Source organism: Chrysemys picta, chromosome 1 (genome assembly GCF_011386835.1).
Source record: "Chrysemys picta bellii isolate R12L10 chromosome 1, ASM1138683v2, whole genome shotgun sequence".
NCBI lineage: Eukaryota > Metazoa > Chordata > Testudines > Emydidae > Chrysemys > Chrysemys picta.
In genome coordinates this window covers 147,020,005-147,041,114 of record NC_088791.1, presented here as the reverse complement: position 1 = coordinate 147,041,114, position 21,110 = coordinate 147,020,005, and the positions used below count along the sequence as shown (strand labels likewise).

General features: G+C 46.5%; 1 protein-coding gene across 6 annotated transcripts in view; it reads right to left on the bottom strand.

Annotated features, from left to right (window-relative positions):
* SPAG17 (sperm associated antigen 17) overlaps positions 1–21,110 on the bottom strand; it is a 278,678-nt gene that overhangs the window by 240,739 nt on the left and 16,829 nt on the right. For all 6 annotated transcript variants that reach the window (XR_010599017.1, XM_005292730.4, XM_042852127.2 and 3 more), the window contains exons 2-3: positions 12,773–12,913; positions 12,380–12,439 (exon numbers count right to left, since the gene is read on the bottom strand). Coding sequence is in view for 5 of the 6 variants with exons in the window: in XM_005292730.4 (XP_005292787.2) it covers positions 12,380–12,439; positions 12,773–12,913 (201 nt within the window). In the remaining variant the exon portion in view is untranslated. The remainder of the gene's footprint in view (positions 1–12,379; positions 12,440–12,772; positions 12,914–21,110) is intronic.

Below are 21,110 nucleotides of genomic sequence, written 5' to 3'. Positions count from 1 at the left end.
GCACTGTCTCAGGGTTGGGTCCAGCCTCACCGCTGAGTCTGAGTCCTGGGGAGGGAGGGGGAAGCTGCACAGTGATCTCCCATCTCTGTGCAGCCAGTTGCCTGCGCTCCCCAATGCCATGCTGGAGCCTCCACATTTATTTGACAAATAAAATTTGCAGAATTTTTATTTTTTTGGTGCAGAATGCCCTCAGGAGTAGCACAGCTTGGGATACCAGTGCTGATCTGCTGAGCCTTTCTCTCACTGCTACAAATGCCTCTGGCATTGTCAGTACCAAGATGGTCTTGGGTTGCTATGGTACTGTAGATGTAAAAGGCGCTCCTTCGGGCACTAGACTCTACAGTACCTGCCTTGGTGCCAGCGTCAACGGTGCCAGTTTCTGCACTACCAGTGAAGGGGAGTGTGTTGGTCTTGGCTGCACTCTAGTCTTCTCCCTATGCTTAAAGGATTTTGATGCCAGTGACCTTCCTCTCTCGGTGGTCTTATGCCTCTTCTTAGGCACTGGAGAGGGTTAGCAGTGCTGGCTTTTGGGCAACATAGGAGGCGTACTCCTAACTGATGCTGAAGCAGGTGGTGCTGACTCAGAACAGCTAGGGTCTGATCATGAGCGGCAGGTATAATAGGCAAGGGGAGGCGTTTCCTCCCCTAGCACAGTTGTCCTTGCCACCCACACCTGGGCTGTGGTGCCCCTCCCCCACCTCTTTCCCTCCCTGCTCTGACCCTTTCCGGAGGCTCCCACGGCTTGCTGCTGCTGCCTGGAGTCTTCCTTCTCTCCTCCACCCCAGCCCCTTCCCCCACCCCCCACAGCTGCCGTCGCATCTCTCCTCACCCCACCCTCCCCACGGGGTGTGTGTGTGTGTGTGTGTGTGTGTGTGTGTGTGTGTGTGTGTGTGTGTGTGTGTGTGAGAGAGAGAGAGAGAGAGAGAATGAATGCAAGTGGGGAGTCAGTGGCAGATGGGGAGGGAGGGTGAGGAGGCAAGCGGAGGGGATTCCTGAGTAACTTTACACAGGCCTTGGCTACACTGGCAATTCACAGCGCTGCGCTAAGGGGTGTGAAAAAACACCCCCCCGAGCGCAGCGAGTGCAGCGCTGTAAAGCGCCAGTGTAATCAGCGCCTGCAGCGCTGCACGCTCGCTTGCAGCGCTGCAAGCTATTCCCCTCGGAGAGGTGGAGTACTTGCAGCGCTGCGAGAGAGCTCTCACAGCGCTGGCGGCACGACTACATTCGCGCTTCACATCCGCGAGTGTAGCCAAGGTGAAAAAGCCTTCTAGAGACCTAATAGCAGAGATCACTGAAACTGTTAAAGAGTCATTAAAGTGGTAATGAAGCCATTTAACAGCCATTTGCCAATGCCCAGGAAGCCTTTGGCCACATTCAGCTGGATTTTATATTGTAGCAAAATGTGTTATTGGGGTTAAAAACAGTTTCCAAATGACGACCCTTCAGTTATTCTCTGTACCCAGAAGTAAAAACTGCTAACCTGGCTCAAGGAGGAGCTGATATGGCCAGTGAGTTTATTTCTTGATCTAGTCGTTTTATTCAAACCCAGTTTAAGTAAACGAGTCTGGCAGGGAATTCTGTGTAACAGTACCGGGTTTACAATGGCGCCAGTGGAGCCATGGCACCGGGCCCACACTCTAAAGGGGCCCTGGCCCAGCCCAGTCCACTTGCGCTGCGCCCTGAGCTGCTGGCTCCTCTCCCTTCTGGCTCCCCACCGCTCGCTCCTCTCATCCTGGTGGCCGACCAACTGGCTGAGTGCTCCTCTCCACCCCTGTCACTGGCAAAGAGAAGTCCTCAGGTGCTCCCACTCTGGGCCGGGCCAGGCCGGTGACTGTCTGCTTCAAGCTCCCCAGGGGCGGGGCCCCCCTTTCCCTGCCACTCTGCAGAAGCGGCAGGCTGGGGAAGTCGCTTCCTGCACCGCGGGCACCAGCGCCAGGCGGGCAGGACCCCAGGGGACGGGGCCTCTCTGCTCCAGAGCTTCAGCTGTCCTGCTCCCTAGCACTGTGCTTGGATGGGGGATCCCTGCTCTGCACTGGTTCAGCAGGGCCAGTGAGTACGCCCAGGGGGCAAGGCGTGGGAGAGTGGATCGGGGGAGGAGGGGGAGCTGGGCTGTGAGGGGCGGGGGCGCTGGGCAGCGTGAGAGGTTTGTGTGTTTTGGGGTGCTAGGCACTGGGAGGTCTGTTGGGGGGCACTGGGCAGTGGAGAAGGTCTGTGTATGTTGGGGTGCTGGGCATTGGGAGGTCTGTGTGGGACACTGTGTAGTTGTGGTGGGGGAGGCTGTGGGGAAGAACACTGGCCAATGGCGAGTGGGGGAGATCTGTGTGTGTTGGGGTGCTAGGGAGTGGGGGTTCTGTGTGAGGTGCAGGGCAGTTGTGGTGTGGCTGTGGGCAGGGGGGTGCTGGGCAGGGGTGGTGATGTGCAGAGTGCTGTGAGTTTGTGGTGGGGGGGGTTGTGGGTGGTGGCACTGGGCATAGCAGGTCCAGAGGGGCTCTGACCATAGGGAGTTGCGGGGGGGGGTCTTGGGCAGGAAGGGCGGCAGTGTGGCGCAGCATGGGACTGCCATCCCATGCCCCATTGCCCCTGGCTGGCCCCTTGCTCCACGGACCAACCTCCCCATGCCATGCTCCATTGCCCCCAGAGGGGCCCACAAATATGTTTAGTGCTGGGCCCACAAAAGGTTAATTCAGTCCTGCTGTGTAAGAAAGGTGATTAAACTACTGCCTTAATGCAGGCTGTCAATGACAAGCACTTTTTCAAACTGAGAGATTAGGCTTCAGTTTGGCGCAGGTAGCCTGGCTTTTCGTCTCTCTGTATACAGTATACACCGAACTCCCTGCCACGCAGAGGAGAATCTATCTGGCAACTGAGCTATAGCTGTTGCCTGTTCAGTTCCCTTGGGGTGCTTTAAGGTGAAAAGGGGAGAGGGTGTCACGGGGGGGGGGGGGTGGCAGCAGGGTGAGGAGGTGAACAGCGAGCCAGCTGCACAGCAGGTGGTGGTGGGGGTCTCAAGTGGGGAAAGGGTCAGGGTGGTGAGGAGGCGAGCAGCAGATGGGCGAGCGGCAGACGGGCATGGGAGGAGGTGAGTTAGAGGGGGGTATATCTGGGGGGTGAAGAGGTGAGTGGCAAGTCAGTGGTAGGTGGGGCTTGTGGCAGAGCAGAGGTGCAGTGTGAGCGGGGCTGTGGGCAGAAGAGACAGGACAAGGATCTCACCTCCCCCAGGGGAAGTTTCACCCACTACCCATGGATCTGATGGAGATCTCAGAGCTGCCTCCATGACTAAAAATTTTAGCCTGACTGTGGTTTAAAGTCTTTTGCAAATTTGGCAATGATCCGAAATATGAGCTTCCCTTACATACTTTGAGCAGCTTGAGTGTGGTCACTCACAGGCATTGGCCTAGTGCACACAGCGTTTGAAGCCCCAGTGACTGAGGCATTCCTCAGTATTGAGAAACAGAAACCCCAAAACTGGGGACTGAAAATGAAATGAATCCTATCTACACCATTAACTAAGTACTAATCAACTACAACATTAAAATATTTATAATACATTTACAAGGAGCACTCTTAGAGCACTTGCTAAGGCAAGCCAAGCAATTCCAACCACTGTCATGGATGGTAAGAAGGAACTGAGGGGGCTCTGGGATGACTGGGCCCTTTATAACAGCATGCACTGGCACATGATGGCAGAGGGCGCTCGTGCTGCCCTGATGGGTATCACTGATGGAAAAGTTTCCAATGACTGTGTGAGCGGTGCATAAAAACCAAGAGTGGAAGACACATGTGTAATCATTTGAAAAAGAATAGTTCCCCTAGGCTGGATTTAAACCAGTTACATAAAATTGAAATGAACCCTCTCTCACTACCAAAGCTATTCAGTCTGCTGTCCTTTGCTTGCCAATGAGCTCTTCACTCATCCTACATTAAGAATGCTAATTAAAACACATTAGAACTGCACAACATGTAAAATTTGTGCAGCAAAAACCAGAGACATTAGCTAACACAGATATATTGCTAAAAGAGCGAAAATACAAACAAATAGACCAATGGACTTTTAGAGGAATAAAGAAAGGTTTAAACACAGACCAGAAGGGGGTGGGAGGGCAGAAACATAAACCACATACAAGAAGAGGAGAAAATAACAGACAAAGTCTGAAAGCAATTCAACAGTAGCAGAGAAAATGCAGCTCAGGAGTAACAGACAAATATAAAGCAATAAGAGAAGATAAAACAATAAAGGAAAATACAGAAAAAGTATACAATGAAGCTAATACTTGGGCTTCAGAAGCATGCTAGCCACAGCTCCTGCTAACAAACATAAAACATCAAAGAGAATAGCAACAGAAAGCAAGTTTATGTCCTCAATTTTACGAATCTTTATTCTGTAGAAGGGAAGAACACCCTTTTTCAATTTGTTTTTCTGCCAAAAGTTAAAATTTATTATTGTATTTAAAAAGACATTACAGTTTTTATCTGACAGTGTTTATGGACAGTGGTAATATAGTGATGGCTACATACATGCTTCCATAATAACCACCATTTTCATTTGTTCATAAGAACTTTCTCAAAAATTATTTTTAGGTTGAAACTTTCCATATTGCGTCTCAGCACAAGTTCAATTTTAGAGGAAGATGGGTGCAAAATCTATTGCACTGCTTTTCAACTAGAAAAGGCTCATTTCCATTTTAAAAACATTTTTTTCACACAGAATGCCTATAAGCTGATATGATAAAAAGATGAACCTTTCAATATGTGATTACTTCTTTTGAGGAAAGGCCTCTTGGCCCAGAGCCTTGTGCAGTAAAACCCCACAGGAGGGAGAGAGACAAATTCCAAAAGTTCAGTTTGCAAAGTCATTATCAAATGTTCCCCTCGGGAGGAGGGATCTATGCTGCAGCAAAGGAAGCAGGCTGTGTACCCACAACTATCTATCATCAAGAAACGGAGCCATGAACTTTGTCCTGGGTCCAATTAGGGTGCAGAGTAGCATCACTAAGGAAGTTGACACCCTCCCTGCCCAGTGTATAGCTTTGGGGCCCAGGAGGCAGATACACTCCACAGCTGCTTGATGATTCCTTCTGAGACCACCAGATGTTTCACAAGTCCAGAAGTCCCTGGCAATTGATCATAAAATGTAGAAGGCAAGGAAGCTGAAACTTAGCCCCTAACCTGAACTGTTGAAGCTCAAATGCATTCCCTCAGTCCCTCATGGTGAATGATGTGGAGGTATCCTCTTTCTGCCAAGGCCCACAATGAAGGTTGGGAGACAGACCCAGGTACATAATGCAAAAGAAAGGAAGGCTAAGGAAAGGGGAGAGAATGATCCTAAGAAGACATTGAGAAGGAACAGATGGGTGAAAAGAGGAAGAAAGGGCGAAAAAAGGAGAGCATATCTCCATATATTAAAAAAAAAAAGTGACGTTTCAAAAAGAAGAAGAAAGGAGAAAAGTTAATTGGGGGGAAAACAGACACTGAGGAAAAGAGACAACTAAACAGTGAAGTGGAAAAGTAACAAAGAAAGAGAGAGGAAAAATGCGGGATTGACTTGGTCCTCAGCTGCACTGAAGCAGATCACAACCATTACTCCATCCCAACCCCATCTCCTTGAGGCTGGCTGAACCCCAGCACCCACCGACCCAGAATTGATCAGTTCCACTTTGGAGAAACTAGGACTAAAGTGGTGTCTTCCCTCTCCCACAGCTCTCCCACAGCCATGTGGCCTTGGGAAAAAAATGAAGAGAGGACCTAGCCAGATACTCCAGCTAATAGGAGAAGCTGCAGAAGCAGCCAAAGCAGGAACATTTGGACATCCAGAGAACTTTCTACAGTTCTGACTGGACTTTCTCTACCCCATGGTGATGAGCTGTTTGCTCCCTCCCTACCTCACAGTCTCTCATCTCAGCTTCACTCCATACTGGCCCCTCTTACCCTCTCCTCCCTTGTCCTGTCCCCCCAGACCCCTTTCCGTCAATGTTCCCTCTCCCTTCACTCTCCTTTCCATTTATCTGATCACCTCCTAACTAACCCTTCCCCCTCCAAAAATCCCGCCCTGAGGAACTAACATGTTGTTTGCTGTCATAATGTAGTCCACGCTGCTGGGGTGTTATACCCCTCTCCTCATCCTGTACCTGCCTTGACTATTTAGACTGTAAGCTCTTCAGGGTAGGGACTGGGTGCTACTGTGTGTATGTGTTGAGCACAGTGCTGAGCACAATGGGGCACCATTCTTATTGATCCCTGGACACTACCATAATACACAGATTAATAAATAAAAAAACTAAGATCTGCTCCAACTTGTACTAGCTTATAATGGCACTCAGGGGGACATTATAACCAGCAAGGATTGTGGGAGTACAATGCACTTCATTCCTGTCTCCTCCAGCCCCTTCCCATCTCCAAAATGCAACCTATGCTGGGGGTGGAAGGAGCATATTGCTGATTGCACTGACTTTATGCCAGCCAATGATTCCCCTATGACTGGAGAACCTTTAGCTGCTCATTTACAGCAGATTTATGGTCCCTATGCACTGCTCTGGCAGCAATAAAGTTCGGGCATGGGCAGGATATGGCCCCTGATTTGGTAGTATTTTACAACCAGTTTGCATGGGTATAAATAACTACACAATGAGATAGGCAGTGTTCTTTTATTGCACACACAAAACTACATTAAAAGAACATTAAGGTTGCATTCTGGTACTCAAATATTGGGAAATGCCCATTTTTCCACAGGATGCCTACCTCATTCAGTGCATATGATGGACCTACTCTGGGAATTAATCAGGGCTAAGTAGTTAATGAGGCTGTTGTCTGTAGGACCCCTGCCTCATTTGTTGTAGAAATTGGAAAGTGTGTAGGGAATGAGGCAGAGGCTCTGGGCTCCTCATCTAATCTCAATTGCCATCACCCCCTCATATATGTCTCTCCCCTTCCTGGCTCCTTGTTTCTGTCCTAGTCTCCTTACCCAGCCAGTCCCAATTTCCTCCCCACTAACCTGTTTCCTTCACTCTCTCCCAGTCCCAGTCTCCCCACCCCAGCCAAATCTAATTTCCCCATCTCCCGTTCCAGTCTTCACCCCCTTCTCCAGGTTCCTTGTCTCAGTCTACTTGTCATGCTACCTCCCCCAGGTCTGGCTTCTGTCCCTTCTGCATTTGTCAGGACTTCCGTCTCCATACTACTTAGGCACTAGCAGGAGAAGCATTGCCAGCAAAAAAGAGAGTCTCCCTGCTCCCAGTTTGGGTTCCTGGCCTTGCTCTGGTCCACCACAGCCAGAAGCAGCAATTGCAGGGAAATTCATTCTCAGCCCTGGGCTGGAGCATGCTCAGTGCAGATGGAATCTTGTAGAATTTAGCTGCAAAGCTCTAACAAGTCTCTACTGAGCATGTGCAAATTGAGATTTTTTTGAAGTGGCCTGATTTCGGCAGATTTTCACAAAGATGGCAAAAGGCAAAGGCCATCCCCCTGCCAAATTTCAAGTCCCCACTCCAAAGCATGTGGTCTTCTCAAAGAGAAGGTCACCAGAATTTTTAACATGATCATAACACATGTTTTCCCTAATCCCATTCTTGGAACCAGCTGAACCATTTTTGCTGGAGCTTTCAATAAATAAATAAATAAATAAAAATTAAGCCTGAGGCAGACACGTAACAGGGGTTTGACAAAGCTGTAAGTGTCTTATACTGGAAGCGTTGGATAATTTTAATTACATATGACATTACCAGCTATGCCTATAACAGAAAGCTGCCAAAATATTCCAATAAAATAGATATGTGAATAATAATACATAAATAATACATATACAACATACAAACATTTTATATACTGTTTGGTGGGAAACATTACAGGACAGATTAATCTGACTTGTTATGTCTGTTGTCATTTTAAACCCATATAAAAGGAAAAAGTCATTATTTCTCTATCTGTCATGTTTAGGAGGGACATGTTCTAATGCACATTTAGTTTATTGCTGGAATGAGCAAAGGACTAGAAATCAGGCCACCTGGTTTCTAATCCCAGTTCTACTATTGATTCATTTTGTGACCCTGGATCTGTCATTTAGGACTAGATCCACAAAGGTGTATAAGTACCTTACTGCCTCTTTAAGTGCCTAAATCCTCCATTTCCACACCACTGACATTCACAAAACTACCACTCAGTAGCTGCCTAACCCTATAGACTCCTAAATTTCTGATAGTGGGGCATATGCAAAGCCACCTAAGCCCCGACCTTGCACTACACTGACAATGTGCTCACAGCCCTCGCTGTAGTCAAATCTCTAGAGGCTCCGAAGCAGAATTCTGAAACTAGGTGTTCCCTTGCCTATCTCACTGGCAGGGCCCATTCCTGTAGACATTCTCAGAGCACACCTAGAGCAGCAGTTCTCAAGCTTCTTTGCACCGTGACCCCCTTCTGACAATAAAAATTACTACACAACACCAGGAGGGGGGACTGAAGCCTGAGTCCATCCAAGCCCTGCCACTCTGGGTGAGAGGCCAAAGCCCTGCCACCGCAGGTGCGTGTGTGTGTGTGGGGGGGGGGGGCAAAGCCTAAGGGCTTCAACCCCGAGCAGAGGGTCCGTAACCTGAGCCCCGACACCCAGGGCTGAAGCCCTCGGGCTTCGGCTTCAGCCCCGGGCCCCAGCAAGTCTAATGCCAGCCCTGGAGACCCCATTAAAATGGGGTTGCGACCCACTTTGGGGTCCTGACCCAGAGTTTGAGAACCACTGACCTAGAGGATCGGGCTGCTGCTTCACACACCAGGTAGCTGAGTGTGTCCAAAACACCTCACAGCCCAGTGGTGAGGGGCACTCACCTGGGATGTACGGACCCATGCTCCAGAACAGGGACTTGAACCCAAGTCTCTCACATCACATCCCAGGGAGTGCCTTAACTACCAGGCTTTTGGGTACAGCTCTTTCTTTACTCTCTGTCTGCTAGGGCATGGATTACCAAAATGGCTGACCTGGCTTAGGCACCTCACTCCAGGAGAGGGTTCAAAGCTGACAATTCCAAGCAGAGATAGGCATCTCCCTCTGGCCTGTAAGTCAAGTGCCTAAGACCCAAAACACCAGGAAGTAGGCATCCAAATACCTTTGTAGATCTGGGCCGACACCCCACCCCTTTCCTATGCATTTCACTGCTGGCTGAATTAGGTGGCTCCTTGCTCAGCTTTCTGGCTTCTGAAGATCTCTTTCTTAAGCACCTAACCCGCCCCATGCATTGTATGGGGACCTTAGGTACCTACTCAAGATTCCATTAGGTGGCAGGGAGCCTAGGAATTAGGTGTAGCAACTATGCACCTTTGTAGATTTAACCTTTGCACTCTTTGTGCTGTAGCCTATAGGGCTAGCTTGTCTTTACTATATTCACTGCCTTGCCTTTATTCTGCCTTTATTATATTCAAGGAACCTACAGGCTTATATCCTGTAAGACATTGACTTCAGCTGTTAGCATGAGGCTTAAGACCTATGGACTTTGGTATAGATAAATGGTCCAACGGTAACCCTTATGTTTTGGGGAACTGGAAGTAGAGCGTAAGGTGCAATTTTGCCCATAATGACATCAGCCAACCACAGAAACATGAGCTAACACCAGCTTTTGGAAAGTTTTGGAGAGAACATCCAACAACAAAAGTGCCATGGCAACGAATTGAGGTATATGATAATGAGTTGAAATCATGAATCTACTAACATATAGAAGAAGAGTTTCAGAGTAGCAGCCGTGTTAGTCTGTATCCGCAAAAAGAACAGGAGTACTTGTGGCACCTTAGTCTCTAAGGTGCCACAAGTACTCCTGTTTTTTATATAAAAGAAGGACATCTCAACATTAGTAAGGGGAGGAAATACAAATAAGGAAGAAGGGAAATACCCCTACTGAATATGCATTAGACATGGTAGCATCAGCATAACATATTATAAAAGTGGCATCCCAGCCTGTGGGCAGGAGGAGAGAGAGATGTAGCCCCTTGGGAGGTGACAGAATGATGGCCACTGGTAAAGAGGAGGAAGGTGACGCTGATGAGGAAGATAATGTCTAACATTGCAGGTTGTTCTGCAATCTACCTTACTGAGTTAGAGTGTTTGAGAGTGTGCTAAATGTATTAATACATTATATGTAAATATAGACATATTCCTATAGTGTGAATGTTGCAACTGTGCACATTGGGGTTCCCAACTATATAATAATTTTAATAATACTGGGCCTGATCTTGGGACAAGAACCTGTCAACCCTCAAAGTGATAACTGGGAATTTTTTATCCATAATCTATAGATCAGGCTATAGTGCCTCCGTCTTCCAATCTGTAAAATGAGGATAATACTTACATAATACAAGCACAAGAAGATATTTAATGAAACAGAGGCAGAAAATTTAAAACTGATCCAAGGAAACATTTTTTTAAACACAACACATCATTACCTTCTGGAACTCATTGCCACAAGATATCATTGAGACCACAAGCTTAATCTTCCTGAGTTAAAGCAGGCACTGTAGACTGCTGCACTGAAGTGGATAAAGGGAAATTCCATTCTACTGAAGCAGTTTGTATCAAGGCCAGCACTATCAGTAGCATCAATACCTGTACTGTTTGCCTCAATAAGGCATTAAACTCCAGCACAGGTTCTATTACATTGTAGCTGTTCAAAAATCATTAAAGCTTTAGGAGTTCACACCTGCAATCTCACTGGAAGCTGAGACAAAAGTGTAGAAATCTTAGCATGATGAATAATGTACTTCCTTCTGTACTCATTCTGTACTTGTTTATCATTACTGTCAATGAGAATTTTGAATGCAGAATCTGCAGTAGAATCCTCAATGAATATTGTAGAGCAAAATTCTGCCCATAGCTGGCAGAATTTATGCTTGTGGCAGCTTGATCAATCTTTTAATTTGCTACAGCCAGACTGGAAACAGGATTCAGGCAAAAGGTCAGAACAGGCATTTTATATTCTCCATTTTAAAAAAATAGAGCAATAAAGTAAGGAGCTAATGAGACACAGCATTGACAGCTGAAATTCATAAGTATCCAGTCCACAAGTAAACTGCTCCTAGTAATTAAATACAGGTATCACGAAAAGGTTCTGCTTAGGGCCAAACTTTAAAATCCTTCTATCAGAAGGACTGAAAGGGTTTTACATCCCAGATAGTATAGAATGAGATTGCCTGGGAGGCTAGTCCAGAATGGAGAGGGTTAATTCCATAAAATTCACAGTCATGTCAATTGTAAATAATTCCAATGGGACTTGTTCAGATAGTAATGCAGCATTACTGAAAAACACGCTACAACTAAAACGACCAGTTATAAAATCCACCAAAACCTAAGACATATAAAAAGTTTATTAGTCATCACTGAGTTAAAATGTAAACAAGTTCTTTTTAGAGGAATCCAAAAATCTTTATGTCCAAGGTCTGCAGGGCCATAAAACTGGCTGAGAAAATTTTAAAATCTTTTAATTAATCACAGGATTTTATAGGCTCTCACAAACTGTAAATTAAACATTTACAAGGTAGAGTAAAAGTAAGTCCTCTTTGTACTAAGCAAGCTTACTAACCGTTCAGATATACCCCACTGGGTCAACCAACTTAGAACTTTACATCAAGTAGCTGTTACACAAACACTAAGCTCTGTCTAGACTCTAGAGCATCAATGTTGCATTCTAGAGTTCTATTTTCTCATTGATGAAGGAGGGTTTAAGCATGTCAACTGCTGCGAACACAGAATCATAGGACTGGAAGGGACCTCGAGAGGTCATCTAGTCCCAGTCCTCTGCACTCATGGCAGGACTAAGTATTATCTAGACCATTCCTGACAGGTGTTTGTCCAACCTGCTCTTAAAAATCTCCAATGATAGAGATTCCACAACCTCCCTAGGCAATTTATTCCAGTGCTTAACCATCCTGACAGTTAGGAAGTTTTTCCTAATGTCCAACCTAAACCTCCCTTGCTCCAATTTAAGCCCATTGTTTCTTGTCCTAGCCTCAGAGCTTAAGAAGAACAATTCTTCTCTCTCCTCCTTGTAACTACCTTTTATGTACTTGAAAACATTTGGGAGAATAGATCCCAGCTCTATATCTCTATAATTAATGGAAACACCATTAAAATATACCCAGAGAATATATTACAAGCATCATAAAGAAATCCATGTCCCAGAAGGTACCTTGCTCCTCATTTGCTTTCTCTACAAATAGTTCATATGGACTGATTAAGATGCAACAAAAAGGAAGCAGTTTTGGCATCTTGGCAACAGAAATGTTTTTAAAAGTTGTATCCAGTGGACAAGAGTCATTTTTACTCAGATATACAAAACATAACTAATTAGAGGTATTTAGCTCAATTATTTAAAAAAGCAATAAAAACTTTGCCTCTGCAATAAGTGCTTTAACCTACCTCGTAATACATAGGCACCTCTTTAACCTTTTTTCCCTTTTGATTTCCAGCTTCCATGATCTGTAAGAAAAGCATAATGCAGTATTGTGTTTATTATCTTCATCATTTTTTTCTTGATTACCCTCAGACTTCCTGACAGTAAGATATATTAGACTGTGGCATAATCTTCTAAGGGATGTGGTGAAAACTCCATCACTTTGGACATTTAAAACTAGTCTGGACAAAGCCCTGGACTACAGTGCATTGACACAGGATGGACTAGCTTACCTAACAGGGTTGTTTTCTTATTTAAACTAAGCTATTAATTTTAAATTAACACAGCAGCACTTGTGACTAAGGAGAAAAAGGCTACCAAGTCTTCAAGAGGTTTTAATAATAAACCATTTTAAATACCTGTCCCAAAATTCCTTCCCACGATACCTCACTGAAGAGCTTCCGCTGTGGCACCTGCACAGCAAGAGACAAGGCTTGTGTGTGGACTTCATCCTCGATTTTGTTCCCAACAACAAAAGCAATGCTAGGCTTCCAATTATCCTGTTGATTTTCCAAAATAAAAAATAAATGCATTTAAAAAGTCTTATTTTTGAGTTTTAAGAAACAAGCTTATACAAATTACTTCTTTACCAAAGGCAGCTGGTGAAGTCCATAATGTGTACTGAGAATTGCCTTGTATGCCACACTTTGGAATACATGATATAAAATTTTAATAAGCATAAACACATGATGTCCTACTTCATTTCTCCCATCAGGTGGCAGCATTGTGCTATATAAAACAAAACACTTTCATAACACAATGTAACAATTTCTTTATTGGTGAATGCTCCATTAGCACAATGTGAGGAATATTTTAGGATGACATTTGCAGACATGTCAGCCTTTAGAATTGAAAAAGAAGCTGAATTTTGTTTGTTGTTGAAAAAAAGAAAAGAAAAAGAGTTCCAAGTTCCTAGCCTGAAGAATTACAAAATACCAAATGTAACTTCCTGAAATTTAGAGCATTAAGATATTTCAAAACAAAACTTTTATGAACAAAAAGGAATATTACTATTATTTACCTAGAATTCTGTATTAGAATATATCTGATAAGGGCAAGTTATGTTCTGTTAAAATACCAACAAATGAGCACAAAAACGACCAGGCTGCAAACGTGCTGACATATTTCCTAGCAGAATGCATGCATAATGATATGAAAAAAAGAATCCAAACTCAATACTGCAGAAATACAAAACAAAAACAAATTACACCGTATGGTTGTTCTTTGGGGATATCTCCATAACGAGAGTATCAAACTACGCGGGAGAACTTGTAAGGGAGACAAGTATCGGGGGGTAGCCGTGGTTAGTCTATATCTACAAAAACAACAAGGAGTCTGGTGGAGTCTGTTAGTCTTTAAGGTGCCACCAGACTCATTGTTGTTTTTGTAAGGGAGACAGTTACTTTCCCTGTCTTCTGAGCATCTTTTCCTTGAACTCCTTCCTTCTGGGAACCCTGCCTCTTGCCAGGTCCCTTCCATGGTCCGGGACCATCTTCCCCAGCACCTCTATGCCCAGCTCCAGGGCTCCCAGCAGAAGAACCAGAAGCAGTGGAATTAGAAGCATTTCGGCTGGGGTTCACACTGTGTGGAAGTTTGAAAATCTCACCCACATGCTCCAATTGCAAAGCTTACAATAAAGATGCACAAGGCCTTGTCTATACCACAGGGGGAGATCAATCTAAGTTATGCAACTTCAGCTACGTGAACAACATAGCTGAAGTCGACGTACTTAGATCTACTTAAAGTGGGGTCCACACAATGCAATGTCAATTGGAGATGCTCTCCCGTCAACTCCCCTTGTGCTTCTCGTTCAGGTGGAGTACAGGAGTCGACAGGAGAGTGATCTGCGGTCGATTTAGCAGGTCTTCACTAGACCCGCTAAATCAACCGCCGATGCATCGATCGCCACACATTTAACCCCCAGTAAGTGTAAACAAGGCCTAAGTAAGGTGTCTCAGTGGTCAACATAGTAACAGGAGGCTGGTCGGTAGCCAATGCCAGAGAGCCATCATTTGTAGGCATCATGAGAACAGCAGGTTTTGAGGAATTTAAAAAAGAATAAAGTGGTGGCTTTATGAAATGTTATGGAGAATTCTTCCAATTCACAAGGAATGGTATGCAGGAATGTATGAATGTGTTTGTGGGAAAAAATGATGTAATCAAGCCCAGCATTGTTGGCAGAGCAAAGGCAGGGGTCAACTTTGCATAAAGAAATTACATTTGACAGGTAGGGTAAGTGGAGGGCTCTCTTCTTGACCTTCCAATCTTATTCACCCTTCACCTCTCCATTTGTTCCTACCAACTCCTTAAACTGTTTTAGGAGGAAAATAATTAAACACGTACAGCTTGGCTAATTGATGACTGGGAATGAGAAAAAATATATATGTAACCGTCTAAAAATATTTCACAGTGTAAGCATTTAGGATGGAGGGAGGGAAATGGTTCATTGTAGTCCAAGATGGCATGACTACAAGTAATGGGAAAGAATGAAAAAGAAAACTTAGACTTTGTCTACACTTGCAGAGGTGTGTAGGGTACGTGTAGCTACACACTGCAGTGAAAGTTTCTGGCAGGGGGGAGGCAGCAGGGAAAGCTCTGGCAGCCCTTTCCTTTTCCCTGCTGCCTCCTCCCTCCCAGAGCCCTTCCCGGCTGTCAGAGCCTTTCATCATAGTGAGGAACAGCTCTGGCAGCAGGACATTATACTGCTGCAAATAGCAGTGTGGTCATGGGAGGCACTGCTTGGGCGTGTGGAGAGCCACGTAGGGTATATACCAGGGGAGCCAAACTACAGCTCTTTTACACTCAGGGTGAAGATTGTGGAGCCCCCTACACCTGCCCATTCTTTGCCTACCAGACTGAGAGGGGGGAGTTCGGGGCTTCTGCCCTGCGGTGGTGAGGCTAGGGGCTTCTGCCAGAGAAGACTGTACCTGCTGAGAGTGGGGGCACAATTTAAAAGGTTCACTCCCCCCCCCCCGCCCCCCGAGTAGCCTAGGTCACACCCAGGGTGCCATTTCAGATTTTGGTGGAGTGGGGGCAACTTTAACCATGACTCCAGAGGCTACTTGGGCAATTTTGAAAACTCTTGTTTTTTTGCAGATAATAACTTAGATACAGTGCTCCTGTTAGATAATACTTTCTAATTCCTATTTAATTTTCTTTCTTTATATAAGTGTTAGACCCACTCAGCTCTAATACTAACATGTTCTGACATTTTGTGTAAAAAGGGACACTGATTAGGTTTAAACATTTAATGTATATTCTTACTTTGTTACTAACTCTTGAATACAATGATTGAAACAATTGTAGAAAAATCTAGATTACTCTCTCTTACTTTTTTGCTGTTCATAAAGCTTGGAATAGATCATTTAACTTTTGGAAACATCCTACTAGGGCAAGGCCCTATGAGTTATACCGCTTCTGCCTGGGGCTCTAGGGATGTTACCCCACTACAAATAATAGACTAGAAACTGACTTTAAACAAGAGTGAAATGGACAATTTCAAGTCACTTTCATAGTATTTCCAACCCCATATGTTCAAAAATCATGAATCAGGCTCACCAAAAAATCATGAGATTGGCTTTAAGATTATGTAAAAATAATATATTTGGTGTTCTTTTTATTTACATCTGCTTTTTGAGCCTTTAGGGTGCGCTGGGGTCACATTTTGAAGCTTTCGCCAGAGCTACAAGGGCTAGAAACTTCATTTTTCTTTAAGACTGAAGGCTGAAATCATCACATATCACTTGACTCCAGGAGCTGGGGCTTTAAGAAAACAATAATTATCATGACTCTCATAACAAAATCACTGCTTCTGTTTAAAGGCTAGCTATTTTCCAGAAGGGTCTTAAACACAACACTACAGTGATTGAGTTGCAGTTTCCACAGGAGAATATTTTAAATTAAACACCAAGAAAATTCCATGTTTTAAAGTTGAGAAAAAAATGGAGACTTCTGAGGTATATCAGGGCCACTGCAGGCAGGAAAGGAAAATAAACAGGCACAGGAGCTCTGGGCAGCTCTTCCTCTTGAAAAAAAGTTGGAGGGTCAAATCTTCTAGTCCTTAATCAAGTAAAACTATTGCCATCAGTGCCTCCACTCATAGATATTAACATCACAATGAAGATGTGATAACATGTGTGGTCAATAACTATACACTTCATACTTAAATATCTGAGCCATCTAATCCAGAGTTACACCTCTTATATGTATAGGCTCAGGAACTACATATTCAGGTTCATCAAAGGCTTCCAGATCCTTAATTTAATTACCAGCCCTTTCTTATCTAAGGCCTTGGCTACACTTGGCAATTCACAGCACTGTGAAGCGCGAGTGTAGTCGCGCTGTCAGCGCTGCGAGAGCTCTCTCGCAGCGCTGTAAGTACTCCACCTCTCCGAGGGGAGTAGCTTGCAGCGCTGCGAACAAGCGTGCAGCGCTGATTACACTGGCGCTTTACAGTGCTGCACTCGGGGGGGGGGGGGAGACGTTTTCACACACCTGAGCACAGCAAGTTGCAGCGCTGTACAGCGCCAGTATAGCCAAGGCCTTAATTACCCTGCCTCCATTTGTAGACAAAACACCAACTCCCTGCCCCAGGGGCACAAGCTGGGAGAAGCACCTCTCTGAGGAACTCACATTCCACACTAAGGCCCCGTCTACACTGGCAAGTTTCTGCGCAGTAAAGCGGCTTTCTGCACTGTAACTCCTGAGGTGTACACACTGCCAAGCCACTTAGTGTGCAGAAACTACGCAGTTGTAGCGCTCTAAAAAAACCACCCCGATGAGAGGCGTAGAGCTTTCTGCGCCGGGGCTAAAGCGCTGCAGTGCCAGTGTAGACACCGTGGCGGTTACAGCGCTGTGATTGGCCTCCGGGAGGTGTCCCACAATGCCTGCTCTCACCTCTCTGGCCATCAGTTTGAACTCTACTGCCCTGCCCTCAGGTGACCAACCATCATCCTCACCCCTCACGTTCCTTTGCAAATTTGAAAGTCCCCTTCCTCTTTGCTCAGTGATGTGTGCAGTGGTCTCAGCGCATCTTTCCAGGTGGCCATGCCTGCTCCACGCACCAGGAGATTCCCCGCTTAGAGCAATGCCGAGCTTTAATAATATAATATTTTAATATATGGAGATATACCTATCTCATAGAACTGGAAGGGACCCTGAAAGGTCATCGAGTCCAGCCCCCTGCCTTCACTAGGAGGACCAAGTACTGATTTTGCCCCAGATCCCTAAGTGACCCCCTCAAGGATTGAACTCACAACCCTGGGTTTAGTAGGCCAATGCTCAAACCACTGAGCTATCCCTCCCCCTAAGCTGCTGGACCTCATCAGCATTTGAGGAGAGGAAGCTGTGAAGTCCCAGCTGCGATCCAGCCATCGGAATTATGATACCTAGGGCCAGATTTCACAATGCATGATAGAAAGGGGCCATGACCGGGACACATTGCAGTGCAGGGTCAAAGTGAAGGCGCTGCGGAACACCTACTTACCACAAGGCGTGTGAGGCAAACTGCCGCTCTGGTGCTGCGCCCACCAGCTGCCAGTTCTACACAGAGCTGGACGCGATACTCGGTGGCGACCCCATCTCCTGCAAAGGCCCCTGTGGATACTTCGTTGGCTCACATGCCAGTGGAGAGTGGACCGAGCCAGGAGGAGGAAATTTTAGATGAAGAGGGGGAGGGGACCCAGAGGATGGCTCGGAGGCCAGAGATGCATGCAGTCGGGAGCTCTTTTCTACCTCAGAGGAGCCTAGCCAGTCACAGCAGTTGGATCTTGGCAAAGCACAAAGAGGAGAGGAGGCCCCTGGTAAGTGGATCTGATTTGGGGAATTGCTGAAGCGATTTGTTGGGGGCAGGAGGGATGCAGAAAGCAGGCTTGTCTCCCACAGCATGCCTATTCTGAGCAGCGGAACAGGCTGTTGATAGACTCCCTCACTTCACGGGAATCTCCCTCAGAGAGCTCCAGGAAACTCTCATAAAGATACTGGGCAATCTGCTGCCACAGGTTCCTCAGCAGAGCTGCTTTGTTTCTTACCGCATTAACGGTAACTTTCCCGTTCCACTGTGCCGTCACCAGGGGCGGTGGGACCATTGCTGCACACAGGTGAGCCGCATAGTGGCCAGGGCAGACGCCGCAGGCTTGGAGAAGACCCTCCCTTGACTCCCTGCTCATCCTCAGCAGCGAGATATCTTCCATAGTGATCACATCGTGTGGGAAGTGTGGGGACAGGAATGATTATCAAGCCCTCCTTACAATGCTCTCTCCCCCCAAGAGCCACGTGCCCAGTGTACAGCAGGGTCCAGGAAGAGTGATTCATCCTGGCCCTGCGGCTACTCACCATTTTGGGGGTCTTGTGGCTCAAGTGTGCTTGCCTGGGGTCAGCCAGTTAGTGACAGGTGTGTTTTAAAGTTAGTTTTAAAGCCAGTTAGAGTACTGGCTGTGTTTTAAAGCACGGAATCAGTGTTGTCTGTGTTGCAAACAATACTGTAAAATGTTGCATTTAAACTTCACAGAGATGACCATGGGAGGCCAGCCTCCCTTAGCAGCGGCAGAACGGCTGCGCAGAATTAGAAAACGGCCATGAAGAACTAAGGAGGACTTTCTCTGTGAGGTTATGATGCACTCCGCTGCCAAGAAACAGGAATTGAAGGAGTGGCGGGACAGCAAGAAGAGAGACTGAAAGGAGATCGCGGTACACCAGAAAGAAGCCACGGAGCGGCTCTTAAATGTTATGGAGCACCAAGTGGACACGCTCCAGGCGATACTAGCTCTTCAAACCGATCAGCCTTGCACCCGCCTTCCCCTGCAGCCGCTGTCACAAAACTCTTTCCCATGTGCCCCCACACACACCACCAACACACAGTTATCAACCTCCTTGCTCCACTCTCTACCCACAGCATTCCACTCCTCCCTTCACAGCCCAGCAGTGTGGATTCCCACTACCCACTGCACTCAACACTCATCCCTATGCAGTTTGGACCTGCTGAAGTACAGTACCTGCTGCATTGTACTCCAAAGGAGAAGGTTGGGAATGATCCCTGGACATACCCAAGTCTGTAGCCGTTTCGGGACCCCTTCTCCTCTGGACACCTTCCGTTCCCCCATCCCTCTCCCTGCTGATGTATTTTTGCCAATTGATTCTCTCCTCTGGTTGTTGTCTATTAATAAAAGAACTGTGTTGGTTTGAAAGCAATCTTTATTCTATTAAATGAAAGCAAAAAGAGCACTGCAAAGCAACATGCAATTATTTTAAACCCCCTTATTGCATCATGTGCACCAGTCACCTTCTAGCATTACAAGCACTGCAACCCCAAGCATAGCAGCAAATATTAATGGCTTTCAGATTCAAACTGCTGCCTCAAGGCATCCCTGATCCTTATGGCCCCGCCTGTGCCGCTCCAATAGCCCTGGTCTCTGGCTGTTCAAACTCAGCCTCCAGGAGCTGAGCCTCTGCAGTCCAGCCCTGAGTGAAGCTTTCACCTTCCCCTTCACAAATATTATGGAGCGTACAGCACACAGCTATAAGCATAGGAATATTGTCATCGGCCATGTCCGGCTTCCCATACAGGCATCGCCAGCGGGCTTTTAAACGGTCAAATGCACACTCAACAGTCATTCTGCACTTACTCAGCCTGTTGTTGAACGACTCCTTGCTGCTGTCAAGTTGCCCTGTGAATGGCTTCATAAGCCATGGCATTAAGGGGTAGGAGGGGTCTCCCAGGATCACAATGGGCATTTCAACTTCCCCTATGGTGATCTTCTGGTCCGGGAAGAAAGTCCCTGCTTGCAGCTTCTTGAACAGGCCAGTGTTCTAAAAGATGTGTGCGTCATGCACCTTTCTGGACCAGCCCGCGTTAATGTCCACGAAACGCCCACGGTACAGCAACCGATTGGTAGCAGTTTGGAATAGCCAGCTTCCACAGTGCAATTGCCACGCGCTTCTCCAATGACAGGGCAGCTCTCATTCTCGTGTCTTTGCGCTGCAGGGCTGGGGTGAGCTCATCACACAGTCCCATCCGAAAGTTCTGCAGCCACTGCTCGTCATCCCAGATGTGCATCATGATGTGATCCCACCACTCAGTGCTTGTTTCCCAAGCCCAAAAGCGGTGTTCCACTGTAATCAGCACCTCAGTTAATGCCACAAGCAATCTCATGTCATAGCCACTACGCGTGGCGAGATCAACGTCACACTCCTCTTGCCTTTGTAATTTAAGGAATAACTCCACTGCCACTCGTGATGAGCAGCATACTGATCAGCAGTTCAGGATCCATTCCTGCAACCTGAAAGAGGCAGGGCCTGCAGTACACAAACCATTGAAAGATGGTGCCAAACGCAGACGGAAGCACATGGATTGATGGGATGCAAAGCAATGCATCACGGGGCATTGGGACTGGACCCAGAATGCCCCGCGACCCCCTCCACCTTACCACAAGTCTTAACGGCAAAAGAGAAAGAAGTGCTCTGTGGGATAGCTGCCCAGAGTGCACCGCTCCAAATAGCGCTGCAAGTGATGCAAGTGTGAACACGCTATTGCGCAGGCAGCTGTCAGTGTGAACACACAACAGCGGTTTTTTTTCTGCGCTCTCTGAGCGGCGCTGTAACTGCCGGCGCTGTAACTTTGCCAGTGTAGACGTGCCCTTATTCTGTGCAGTTAAGAGCTCTGTCTGGGAGCACACCTCCTGTATGAAACTCGTGGGGAAG